Source organism: Ammospiza caudacuta, chromosome 1 (genome assembly GCF_027887145.1).
Source record: "Ammospiza caudacuta isolate bAmmCau1 chromosome 1, bAmmCau1.pri, whole genome shotgun sequence".
In the NCBI taxonomy this organism is placed as follows: Eukaryota; Metazoa; Chordata; class Aves; order Passeriformes; family Passerellidae; genus Ammospiza; species Ammospiza caudacuta.
In genome coordinates, this window is record NC_080593.1 from 85,311,544 (window position 1) to 85,325,767 (window position 14,224).

The 14,224-nt window shown below is 35.2% G+C and overlaps 1 protein-coding gene across 5 annotated transcripts in view; it reads right to left on the minus strand.

Annotated features, from left to right (window-relative positions):
• DDC (dopa decarboxylase) overlaps positions 1-14,224 on the minus strand; it is a 47,158-nt gene that overhangs the window by 19,754 nt on the left and 13,180 nt on the right. For 3 of the 5 annotated variants that reach the window (XM_058810658.1, XM_058810679.1, XM_058810670.1), the window contains 5 exons: positions 11,386-11,529; positions 5,006-5,070; positions 4,841-4,842; positions 2,846-2,940; positions 931-998 (listed from right to left, as the gene is read on the minus strand). In XM_058810658.1, the coding sequence (XP_058666641.1) occupies positions 931-998; positions 2,846-2,940; positions 4,841-4,842; positions 5,006-5,070; positions 11,386-11,529 (374 nt within the window). The remainder of the gene's footprint in view (positions 1-930; positions 999-2,845; positions 2,941-4,840; positions 4,843-5,005; positions 5,071-11,385; positions 11,530-14,224) is intronic. The other 2 variants (XM_058810685.1, XM_058810665.1) reach the window with 1 other exon arrangement.

The following is a 14,224-nucleotide window of genomic DNA, read 5'->3' on the forward strand; positions in this document are numbered from 1 at the left end:
TGAAAATATCTGGGCTGTCATCTGGGAAAATTGAAAGTCAGTACAAAATTGCATAAATAGGCCTTTTTGAAATCAGCTGCTTTTCATCAGCCAAATCTTCAACATTTTTAGAACGGCTTTTAAAAGAATCAAACCAAAAGAAATGTTATGGAAAAGAAAAGGAAGAAAGAAAGAAAGAAAGAAAGAAAGAAAGAAAGAAAGAAAGAAAGAAAGAAAGAAAGAAAGAAAGAAAGAAAGAAAGAAAGAAAGAAAGAAAGAAAGAAAGAAAGAAAGAAAGAAAGAAAGAAAGAAAGAAAGAAAGAAAGAAAGAAAGAAAGAAAGAAAGAAAGAAAGAAAGAAAGAAAGAAAGAAAGAAAGAAAGAAAGAAAGAAAGAAAGAAAGAAAGAAAGAAAGAAAGAAAGAAAGAAAGAAAGAAAGAAAGAAAGAAAGAAAGAAAGAAAGAAAGAAAGAAAGAAAGAAAGAAAGAAAGAAAGAAAGAAAGAAAGAAAGAAAGAAAGAAAGAAAGAAAGAAAGAAAGAAAGAAAGAAAGAAAGAAAGAAAGAAAGAAAGAAAGAAAGAAAGAAAGAAAGAAAGAAAGAAAAAAAAAACCTGTTTAGCATGCTGTTCATTGCACTGCTATGCTTAAAATAAGGTTTTTTATTTATGTTTTAAACAGTCCCAAAATGGAGCAAGTATAAATCTTCAGACTTTTGGGGACTTCTCTGTCTTTTTGGAACACAATACAGAGTTCAGGTCTCTTTCAGAACTTTGTGTTTGTGAAATTTGGATTAAATGGAAGTCTGAATTCTGTAAATAATTTATAATATTTAAAGCTATGCAGTTCTCCTCATTTCAGTTGAAAAATATAAAGAAATGTCTTCTCATAGAAAGGAAGACTAATAAAACCTCATTTTTGTTTCTTGTAATGTTTCCCTGTACTGAAATACTTACCACATTGCAGAGCAGTCAAAATTCACTAGGAGCCATTTGTGAGGATTAAAGTTAAATGAATCTGCAAACTGAGAATGGATAAATAAAAACAGAATTACAAAAGAGAAATCATGTGATAATGATAGGACTTTGTCAAATTGTCTGTATAACTATAAATCAATTCGTGAATCAGGTCTTTATAATGTTCATATTGATGTCACCTTATTTAGTAACTGTTGGAGTTAAATCTTCATTTATTTTGGGAGTGGAATTCACGTTAGATATGGAGTAAGGCTAGTGGTATTATCAACATTTTGAACATTTGTTTACAATTATACTTTCTTGCTACATATGTTATGGAAAAGTGTATATATTATTGTGATCTTAAATAAATAAATAAATAAATAAATAAATAAATACATAAATAAATAAATTTGCATACTCAGAAACATTCACTGGGGTTCATATCACATTTTCCAATAACAAATCCCTATGCTTTCTACTTCCAAGGATATGAAATTAATACACACAAAATTCATATATACCAATAAACTATACATGTAATTCAGAATCTGCACATCATATTCCTTCAAAAAATTACAACTGACTAGGAGGAAATATTTCTTCTTTTTTTCTTTTTTTTTTTACGGGGTCTTTTCTTTCACTAGAATTATTGTTTCATCTAAATCAAAAGAAAAACCACCAAAAAGTAAGCACTTGCAATAAATACACATTTATACACCATATGCCATGCCTGGTTTACTTGACATGTTTAGGTGGGACATCACAAGAAACCCAGGTAGGTAAAGATTTTAGAAAGGTTTCATCCATGTTTTATGTTTTAAGAAAGGCAGAAGGCACTAGCCTTAAAAAGCTGGGGATGGGGACCCAGCAGCAACAAGGTCTGACTATTCCATATTGCACTTTTCTGTTCTCATTTGCTTCTCATAACCTTCCCTGTCACTTGTAAACAACTAACTAATGCTCTAATAAGAGAAGATGATCTGCCTGTCTCTCTACTCATCTATCTATCCATCTATCTTGCTATCACCCTGCACTATGTAAAGTAAGAAACCTATTCATGGTTGTCAAATATTTACTTTTATGACAAACGCTGGCCCAGACAAGGGATGCTGTTTCATTTCCTTTAGGAACCAATAACAATAATTTAAAAAATATTCCCCCACAGGAAATTACAACAAGCTTCATTTGCTGATAAAAAGGAGACAAAAAGAAATGCTTTATTTGTGAGGGGGTTTTCCTGCCTCTTCTTCATTACTCACTGCCTATCAGTGCTGTGTTTAAACTTCTGGCTTTACCAAACAGTAATATTTTCTGCACTGGCGTGGAAGACAAGGACTTATCTGAGTGAGGGGAGCAGCAGGAAATTGAAGTACTCTTATCTAAGCAACTGAATGCCAAGTAGCTCAGCAAGGCAGCGGAAAAGGAACAGCAGTGCTGTTAGGGGAATATTTCATTTATGCCTCTTGGTTATTAAACCCTGTCTGTTTGAGATACAGCTGCTGGCTCTATACTATATGAATTTATGGATGTAAGAAGAAAACCAGACATAATGAGCTCATTAATTTGTCAAAATTATTTTTTCCTCATTTTTGTGTAATGTAGGATGTTACAAATATGTCTTTAGCGATATTTGGGGAAAAGTTCCTCTTTTTTGTTTGTTGATTCAGTACTACTTGTTATTCTGAATGACAAACTTCTTATAGAGGGGTACTCATAGAGCCCCAGTATAAACCATTAAAAATTTACAAATTTAAGTAATGTAATCGAATGTACAGGGATTTGTAGTGCAAACCGAGGTGCAGCTTACTCAGAGATTCTGGAAGAGACATTAATCTTGGCTGCATAAAAAACACACAAATTCTATAAAAGAGCAAGGTTTCAGCAGGCTGCTAGAGAAAAAACACTCATTCACCTCCACTCCATTTAAAAGATGCCTGAATTCAGGGCAGATGAAAGCACTTCCCGCATAGGCTGCATCAATATGCATCCAGATATTTTCCTTATTACCTAAAAAAATAATTGAAGGAAATAAATTAAACAGCTAATTTAAAAGTCCAATTATTTTGCATGAAACCAAGTGCCTGAGAGGTTTCCCTTTGATGTTATTATTTTCCCAATTTCAAATTAAATTAAGAGATTAAATGTTTCCACCATCTGGGTTTTCATTAATACATAAATTGTATATATAATGTATTATTTTTCCTTCCCACTTCTACTGGAAAAAAGTTACAGAAGCATAGAATCACAGAATATCCCATATTGGAAAGGACCCATAAGGATCATCATCTCTAGGTTTATCTTACTAAAAGTAAGCAACCTAAATTATTTTGTGGTTTTAATTTAAGAACCATTATAAAATAAACTTTCAAAAAAATGTATATAGAGATTTAGCTATCATTTATATGCTAATAAAACTACTTTAGTAGGAGATAGAATATTACCTGTGCTCCCTACTTCTAACTCATAATTCACAAACACTTTTCTAAACAGAATTTTGTACATATTGATAAATGTGCATGCACATGCTTTGAACTATGTGCAGCAAACTACTCATTTTAAGGATGCAGACAATTAGGCAAAAGCAAGCACTGAAATGCTGAGAAAGTGTTACTTTGATTAGTCACTGAATGGTTTCTGCAGAAATATTTTGGAATATGAGCAGGTCAGGTATACTCTAAGTATTCCCACTCTCCTGGGAAACACTGTTTTAATGCACTCAGTAACAATTATGGTCTATTGGTTGATGGTTAAAGCTCGCATTACACTTGCCACCAAATAATTCTGATGGTTATTTCCACATACAGAGGTACATCCACTGAGATCTGCAGTCTGGCACCAAGTTCATGCTGAAATTTGCATTCTTGTGAACTAAAATTTCTTTTTGCATGAATGTCTGGGAAAGCTAATAAAATATTATTCACAACATCCACAACTTAGGTTTATTTTAAAGCATGTTGAATGTTTAAGTGATTATCTATTTTAAAATACACTTGATTTGAGACACTGCCTTCATATCACAGGACTGCTGCTCATGTGTGCGAAGGATAAGATTAAGCAGAAAAGCTAGCACGAGATTTCTGACTTCACTGGCATGCCATCCTTCTGCTGGGCTCTGCTACACAAGCAGGGAATCACTGAAGTGAAACACATGATTATTGCTACACCTAAAAATATTGGTGTCACTATTTTAGTAGGTCTTTAGGAATAGCACAATCAGCAAAATAATCTGTAGCTGCTAAGCAAACTACTAGGAACCTGTTCAAAAAGAAGGACTGGGAGAAATTGAGTCACTGGGGCTTGTGCTGAAAGGCAGCACACCTCACAGAGCAAATGACCCCTGAATAAATTAACAGGACATCAAATCAAGCTGGGTTTCAATGAAGTTGCTTCCAGTGGCTTACAGCTATGGATTTCCTGTTCTCATGTGGAGAGATATGGTGTGCTTTGGTAGCAATTTCATCAGCCAGCAAACATGGGATTTGACCAAGCCCTGCTGCAGATCAAAGCTTGACACAACAAACCATAACACAGAAAGTAATACTTATGAAGAGTCCATGACTCGATCACTGTATTAAACACACTGGCATTTTTCCTATTTTCTTGGAAGAGGAAGGAAATTGGGAAGGGGAGAGCAAGGATTAAGAATAGATGGGGATTTTTGGTGCATATTTCCCTACCTTTTATTGTTATTATAACCAGGCAGAAACAAAACACTTGGTGCAGAGCAGAATTAAGAGTTCAGCTTTTCCCTGATATTCAGCATCGTTCTAGATGCCCTTGCAGGGCAGAAGGGCTTGAAGAAATATCTTACAAACTGAGGCCCTTACAGTAATTCTTAAGTATTCCAAAATATGTCCCCCTCCCCAGAAAAGAAACCCTTAAGGCAATACCCTCTAACTCTTTTAACAGCTTGAGAATGCACATTTGCTGCTTGACCTAATATTAGAAATAAAACTGTAACTGAAGGTCTCATCTATAAGTAGCTTTATTGTATTTGGACACTGACACAGCATAATGTCCTGGAAATGACTCAGCATGGCTTAAACTGGTATCTGAAATTTTAGAAAGAAGCAGAGGACCCAGTTCCAACAGTTTGTCAAAGGAGCAGCAAGAGGTGGTTCCAAGTGTTGCACAGAACTGCAGAGCCAAAAAAAAAAAAAAAAGTGTTACAGCATAGAAAATTACCAAAGGAGAAAAAGGAGAAAAACAGTCTGCAAAGGCAGCAATAAACAAAAATACAAGATATTACAGAACAAAAAAATCATGTTAGTCATTAGTGGCCCTTAAGTAGTCCCTTAGTGGAACTTTTAAGACTGTGGGTTGGTTTTTCCCAAGGCTCCCATAACAGTCCATTGAAGCAGATGCATAAAATAAAATGTTTATAAAAAATTGAATGATAAGTACTGTAATATAGGCACAGTGTTGTGCTAATGCTATATTTTATGTATTTTCTGTAAGTTCTACATGTTTATTGTGTGGCTCAGTACTATCTTACATATGCAAATCCCATCAAAATGATTTGTGGTTCATGGTACATAAGCAAGTTCTGAACTTGAGCAATTTAAAGGTGCTGGAATTATTATTGACAGAATAGATCGACAAATGTTGCTGTCTCAATCAGAGCCACAGCTCTGCAACAGAGATTTGTAACCAGTTTATGCTCAAGAGATCTGCAACCTGGAACCTGTTCACTAGCAGCATATGTTCCCTACTTGGCTTGCAAGACTTTTTCACAGAGAAACTTCTCCCAGATTCATCCAAAAACACTGGAACAGTGCTTCCTTCTTTCTGTTCATGTCTCATTTAATGTACCCTTCTGTGTGACCAGTGGGCCAAAGGCAGAGGCAACATAAATGCTGAAGTTTCACAGCAGAAAGCGAACATAACTAGGTGAAAATGAGCTATTGTAATTTATTGGAAATATGCAGGTAGAATTTTAATCAATAACCCCCAACTACCAAGGGTATATAAACTGACATTATTTTTCATTGCTACACTTATGTTTTAAACACCCTCTCTTATTTCTGAAAGCACTAAAAGGCTGAGTATGATTTTTGTGGTTTACTAGATTTTTTACATAATAAAAGACACTCTACAGTTTAAATATACAAATAAAGTATGCTGTGTTATAGTCAGAGTATTGAAATACAAAAGAGTTAGATAATTTATCCAAGATCACACATAAACAACAGTACAGCTAGGACATGACTATAAAATTTTGCTTTTTTTGTTTTAGTATTTCTGGTTACCTTTTCTGCCAAGTACATTGTCAAGCAACATATTTTGTTCCTACAGTTTTTCCCTATATATCTGGAACTAGACACATTTTTCTGTGTGTATGTGTCCCTCAGCAAATTCATTATGAGACCAATAAGAAAAGAAAGGAAACCCTAAATTATACTTGTCCATCCAGTGGACTTTTCAAGAAACAAACATTCTGTCCCAGAAAAACTTGAAAGAAGCAATAATTAAAATAAAAAAAGGGACAATTCAGTATTTTTTCTATACTAAGCTACTAAGAACCGGAGTTTGGAACAAATACAGTTGAGAAATAATTGTATGTATATAGTTAGTAAAATCATAAGCTAATATATTTTTCCTTCAAGATAATCTCATCTTTATCTATACTGGCCTCTATTCCTGAGACACAGAAAAACAGAAAACTGAAGTGCTTTGAGGCACATCTAAGAGTTCTCTGGAACACTAATCACCCATTTAGAGAGGCTGCTTTGAAAAGATTGCAGGGTAATTTTTTAAATAGCAGGAAAAAATTTGGTCTCAATTTTTCCTAAGAAGGCACATATGTATGGAGTGAAAATATATTTACCACAATGGAGGATACCATGATGAAAATGCCAGTTTTTAAATATGCATAAGGAATATGCATATATTGGGAAATAAATAAAAATAGTGCACTATAGACTTAACTCAGCTTTTACACATATATTTTATGGAATATGGTATGAATTTTCTGACAAGATCAGAGTGAAATTGCCTTGGTTAGTCCAGCAATTAAAATAATGATGGAAATTTCATAACAAAAAGTTACACATTATTGTTTTTCATTCATTATTGTTATTCATTATTGTTATTAATTTTGTACTGCTATTAAGGTATTCTCCCCAATCAGGATAAGAAGTATGGTTTTTTCAGTGAGAGATTATATGAGTTCAAACATATGCTTAGTTGTTTAAATAATGGGTTATTCTGTAAAGTATACCTCAATTTCTAAAATAATTTTGTTTTCCTCTCTGCAGGTGTCTAAGCCTCAAAGCTACTTTCTTTAATTCTCAGAAACCACTTAGAGTGACAACATCTGCCCTTGTCAGGACTCTTATTACCCCGCCTCAGTACTAGAGAATGAATCTAACTCAATTTGTAGCCTGTGTAACACCAGAAAAATCACATTTGTGCAAAAGGTAGGGGACAGACTGCATCACAGAAATGGGACTGATGGCTCAGTATAGCCTGCAGGCCTTTTCCTTTTCAGGTTGTGCACTTCAAATTTGACTCAGCCCTTGGTTGTGAATACAAAGCAGCTAAAATGCTTAACTCAGTCATCTCATGTATTACTTTCCTGAAATGGAGAGCTATGTCAGGAAACATACATGCATCTTTATGATTCCTGAGAGCAATTCCTCTCAATCTTTTCAACTGGAAGACCTCCTACAGTTATTGAAAAGATGTGGGCACATTTTGCATGGTTCCACCACAAAGCTTTTCATTTGCAAATAACTAAAATGAGGCAGAACTTTCAATGTTCACATATTGTTTATATTTTCTCCTATTCAGTTCTTGCCAGCTTGCACTCATGAGAATATCTGTGGCCTGAGGAAAACTGCAACAGTTCTCTAAACCATCATTCAGTATTTTACAGAACAGCAATCATTCACAAACTGTGGGTTAAGAGACATCACCCTAGACATCTGTATGTGTCTGAAGAATGTTTCTTCCAAATGGAAATCTGTGGTCAGGATCTAAGTGTTCTAGTGAAAAGATGGCTCATCTGTCAGTCTGATACTGATTTATTGTTTCCTGAGTGAGTCTGGATAGAAAAAGCCTGCTTCTTAATATCCTGTGGATCACATTCAGAAGAGTCATTTCATCTAAAATCAGAGAGATTTCATGCTGGGCAGCAGACAATTGTGTTGTAGCAGCTCTATATTGGTTGAGGTCATTGAAGTATATTGTACCTTGTATATGCCAGCTGCAATCTGTCAGTGCTGACTTATGAAAGAGAGCACAAAGCTCACAGGCCACATACACACGTTTAGGTGAGCCAGGCTTGAATGCAGTGGGCACTCTATCTGAATTTAGGAGTGCTTAACTTAGTGGTCTTCACTTTTGAGCATCCCAGCCAGCATTCTGCCAACACAGGCCTGTGTCAAGCTGGGAGCACAGGGCCCAAGTGAGAGAGGCATTTACACACAGGTTTAACCACCAGTGTGTATTCACAGTAATAAAATGGACATGAATTCAGCATGTGTTTTAAAGCTCCACCTTAACTCGGGGCCACATGAAGGGCTGCACATCACCTGTGCTGGGAAATGGCTCCTCAGTAAATTGTGGCTATTTTAGTGCCTCAACACCTGACATGGTTAAGTGCTTTGTTTGCAGAGTCTCCTTGCTTTATTATATGAAAATATCTCTGTTTCAGTTTCTGCAAAAGTATTTTGAAAGAGATGAATTAACACAAGTCTGAACTCAGAAATGAAAGAAAGAAAACAAAAGTAGAGATCAGGGTACCCTAGTGGCAACAGCTTTTACTGAACAAAATTATATACACATTACTAGTGCTATAGGACATTGATGGTGGGTAGGAATGCAAAGATTCCTTTTAAAGACAATGCCTCTCCCCAAAAAAGGCTGACTGCCAAATCCTATGTAAGTGAAAAGCAAACCTTTTGTTAACAGATTGCTGTAATGACAGAACCTGTTTCACATCAAGCAAACCCGACCCTCATTCTCCACTCACCTTTACAGGGAAAGCACTGTTATCAAGTTCAGTATAATGATTCTTCATTTATTCATTAAGAATAAGAGGAGGAACATGCCTATAAGGCATTGCAATTTACTTGTGTTTTCTTTTTAATCCCTTACAAAACCTTTTGTTGCTTCTAAGGGAGACTGTAGCAGCTTGGATGCAAACAAGACATCTTCATTAGAAGTGATGTTGCTGCTGTCACAAGTCTCTTCAGGCAGAATTTCTTCCATCAAACTTGTTGCTTGTTGCTGAATCACTCCCCTTAGTGAAGGATCAGTGAATACAGGGAGACAAGGAATCAAGTGGCTAAGGTGTTTGCTTGGCAATGTGCATATCTTTGTCACCAGAACAAAATACAACAGCACCAAATTACTCAAGAACAAAAGAAATGGAAAGGCTTTTGAAATCTGCAAGCCAAAAAAGGGAGCTCTAATACAGTGCATGGACTGCTGCTCAGCATGACAGAGAATTAACACACCTTTTGAGTTATGAGGCCAGCCATACCAATAATGAGATCTAATCTAAGCTAAACCTGACATATTTTATGTATACAAATAAGTGGAGGACTCGATACAGGCTGTATAAACTCAGGCAGAGCCTCTGATGTCTTTGAAAGCTGCACAGCTAAACAAACAGAGAAAGAAAAACAGCAGTTAAATCACCCTTTGTAAATGTGTCACTGAATACATAAATTAGATTTTTTTTCCTCTTGTATGCATAGAAAAATTAATAAGGCCTGAATATTTATGAGGGGCAAGTTGCATTTTTTTTTTTGTAAATGGATGAAAGCTGAGGAAAAAAGACATTTATAGTTACAGCATGAAGATGTGATATCCTGCTGTACTTGTAATTATTTAAAATTAACAGTGAGATATAGAAACAGGATACTGTGTAAGGTATTATGAGCTGGGATCATAACACAGAGAAATAAAACATGCCGTGTGGCTTGTTCTTCACCTTAGTAGGTGCATCCCACAGAAAAAAAGTTCTTTTTGGAATCCCTAGAAATGCTTTTTTTTCTCAGTTATATTATAAAGCAATTGACAGGATGTGCTTGGTCATCCTAAGGACTCGCTAGTTCTAGGCACCCTGGAAATTAGCAGTGTTCTGCACATAGGAAAACCACTTCTCATTCTAGTCATCCTCATATTACATAAAAGCATTCTCTAAAGGTTAATAACAAGAAGAGTAAAAAGATTATATTTTCATAAGAGCCTGGTGAAATTTAAGCTTCTTTGTCCCATTTGGCACTAATCCATAAGTATAAGCAAGCTTAATCTTCTAATTCTTCTGAAAACAGTTCATAGAAATTTAAGTCACATTATCCCTTTTCAAAATGTTACAACATGAAAGAAAAGAAACAACCATTGTTGGACATGACTTTTTTGTGAAAAAAGTGATTTATTTTTGAATCTCTTAAAAAAATCCCATTTCTGAAGTTCTCAGTTTCTAAATTAGTTGTGTGAGGATTTTTTCTTCAGTGGAGGCCAGTAAAAACATATTCTCTGTAGCATGTTATACCCCTTAATAAATCTATATAGCCTGTGGTTCTTATCAAGTTTAGTTGAGCATAATGCTTGGAAATAAGCAAAGAATTTTTTTGGTGGTATACAAAACCACAACAGAAGTTACTTACATCATAGGAAAAAAAAACAAATGGCAAAATCTTGTTTTAACTTGAAGTAATAGCATAGTATTCTGAACTGGCAGGAGGAGCAGATCTGATGAATAGGCAATTTTTCTTTTTGATCAGGTTCTTATCATGGTAGAACCAAGATTTATAGTTTTAGCTAATCTAACAATGCTCTATGTCAAAACTTGGGGGATTATGAGCTTAAGATACTGATACATAACTATATTTGCCTTCGCTGTCCTGCTGTGAAAGCAGGAATTTCTGGAGAAAAAAAAAGTGGACAGATAACAAGAAATGGTGACATCTGAAGTTTCCACAGCTGCATTCTCTATAACTCACTTGCTAGAGATTAATTACTTACTCACAAGTGCCTGACTGCATCTGATCTTGATGATATTTGGGGTACATTATGGAGATTCATGTTTTTGCTAAAGTACTATCAAGAGGAAACTATTTTTCTTGAAGACACTTGGGCTTGAGATAACATAATTTAATTTACTGCCTTTAAACTTGTTTTATTTGTAAGTAAGTTGGAACCTGAAAAATAAAGGTAAACAGTTCAGAATTCAGGAATCAGGACATTATAACACTGCAAGACTACATGCAACTATAAAATTAACCTCAAACATAATTTTGCTGAGAAGTGCAACCAGTTGCTCAAATTATTTTCTCCTCCTGCACAAAAAGGTATGTGAAGAACACTCATGGAACCTCTCCTAGTATTCTAGCCCAGCTGCCTACCAGTGCCTCTGTTAGGGATGAGGCCATCTATTAATGTCAAAAGCATCTTATGAGAACCATTAAATCCACTGATTTGTTAAAACCCAGTACTCACAAAGAAAGGTATAAGACCAGCAGCTTTGTCTTCATCCAGAACTTTCTTCAGGGCTGAACCACAAACACTAAATGTGTCATCTGAAGGAACACTTTTAATCTTCACAGCACCAATTAATGCAGCCCTTTCCACAGAGGAATGAGCCTACAGAGAAACGGGTAAGTTTTAGACTAATACTTTTTTTACTGGAATGTAAGAAGTTCATTTGAATTTACAAACTAAAGAAGTAAGTCCTTTCAAGTGAAGCCATACTTGAGATCCTAGAACAGTTGACCATATGTAATAGATATATACTTGTCCACCTTTCCTATAGGTAGATGGAGACACACACACACACACACACACACACATATATATATATATATATACACATATACATATATATATATATACACATATACATAAATACACACATACACAAAATAAACTAATAGCAACCCTGCAATACCCTTGAGACCATTGCCAGGATCACAGTAGACAAGAGTTCCATTAACCTTAGCGAGAGCTTTAATTTACATGGTAGGATTGATGTAGAGCTTCAGGATTTGGCTCTAGATCAATCAAAAGATGTGCAGACAATCCTCTTGTCTGATAATGATTCAGGTGCTGGCTAGCATATTTTTATGGTGTATAGCTTTTCTGAACTCTAAAATTGTACATGTCACAATATGGTACATGTATTTTCTTACACAACCATTTTTTTCTGATTACATACTAACTACATGGTGGTTCAATCATTCAGTCACTTTTTTAGGCAAGGATCATTCCCAATATGTGCTTACAGCTCTTCATTATTTACAACATTTCCATTTAATTCCCCTGAAATAATATTGTTTTAGAAAATAAATCACATCTCTGTTAATAAAAATGAAGATATCACTAACAAATTCTCATAAATTTGTGAACTACAATAGAATAACAGGAATAAAAACTCCATTGACAATGAGAGGTACATTAGCCACAAAATAATCTCCTTTAAAGCATGATTAAAACAAACAAACAGAAAAGCTATTTTACCTTCTATAATTTCATTAATCATCATTAATTTGAAAGAGGAAAATGCCTCACCTTTTCATATCATGACTATTCTCATTCACAATGTCCTTGTTGATTCTTGCCAGTGCCTAAGACTGCTTATTAATTCTATTTCAATTTAGCATATAATCACAAAAATAGCAATCCAGAATTTTGTTGAACTAGCCTAGATGAAGTTTTTGCCTTTCAGCTAAACATATTTCTGGAATGACATGTTTTAAAGACAGATGTACCATCAATTTGTATCTCAGTAGTGCCCCCTTTTAATGTGCTTGGTAACTAATTAGGCACCAGCTTAGGAAAATTAGGAAGCCTAAATTTGAAATATAACTTTTTAAGGGGAAAACGAGGTGTGTGGCATAGCAATACCACACTTCAAGTGTACAATTAAAAATGTATTTTAGAACTTATTTATACTAGAATTGCAGATAAGCAAACTACAATAATACATTGAGGTTGTTAGCCAGTCAGAACCCCTAAATTGCTTCATCAAGACTCAAAAATTGTAGCAAGATTCTTTTCCAGATGCATTCTGGTATTGTTGGGCTCTATCAGCAAATGGTTTTCCCTTTTACAGAATGGATTGAACTTTCTTTTGTGGATTATTGCCTATGAGTCACACAGGTCTGTTCTTAACGCAGAAGGAACGGTGAGCTCGGCAACAATCTGCTAGGAAAGGTCAGCAGTATCTTAAGGCAAATCCTTCTGTAAACATAAGATCCTCTGACCTTCAGTGGGCAGGAAGGCCTGTCAGTCCTCATTTCAGGTCAGCCTCTTACACAGGACAAAGAAGTCAAAACAAGTAAAAGGTTTTGTGCATCACTGGGTCGGTTGGAGCTCTGGGACTGGTGGTCTGTGCAATACTGACCTTAGGGTCCCAAACAAACAAAAAGAAAGGAAAAATATCCTTTGTGCCTCTTGAAAGCAGTTATCTTTTCTCATATTTCCTTGTCTTGAATCTTCTCACCACACAAGTGTAATCCCTCTTCCCACCAGCAAAGAGCAAGTGTGGTGTTAACAACTTCTACAGTGCTCTCTACCATACACTTAGTAGTAAATCAAAGTAAGGCTGAAACCTGGCCATTTTACTCTGCACATCTGATATTACTTTAATATAAACAGTAAGTACTAAGAGAGGGATTTTTTTCTGTCTCATTGACATGTAGGTAAGAAAATATCACACATATTAAGAGAAACAACACTGCATGGCCGTTCGGTAGGATTACAGTGTCAGAAACATAGCAGCAGCAGAACTCACATGAGCAGAATTTGTTTTCATTAACATTAAAATCCTCTCATAGTCATGGCCTGCTGAGAATTTAGTGTAACTCAGTCTGCTAAATACCACTCACAGTCAGAAATCAAGGATTATGTTTTCTGTTTCCTTACAAGATTTCTTAGTTGGATTGGCAGATGGATATCTTAAAGGTTTTCTTTTTTAAAAGAAAAAAAATGTTTTCGTTTCTTTAAGTACTGTGACTGATTTGATTTTATTCATGCATTAGGTTTTTCTGCATACATACATCTGTACCCATGCATGCATATAGGGAGAGCATGGTTGCTTGCACATGTGCTCGTAGGATACACAGATAGACATAGAAGACTGGATGTAACAAAGGATACCCTATACTTACCAAACCTGACTGAAATTAATATCTTATTTAATTATCCTTATTTACTTCAAACAAGCTCTTTATAAAGATGTTTAACACTGACATCTGGATATTTATCCTTTATAATATGAAAGCACATATGACATTCCAGTTCACTTACCACAGAACCATAGAATGGCTTGGGTTGGAAG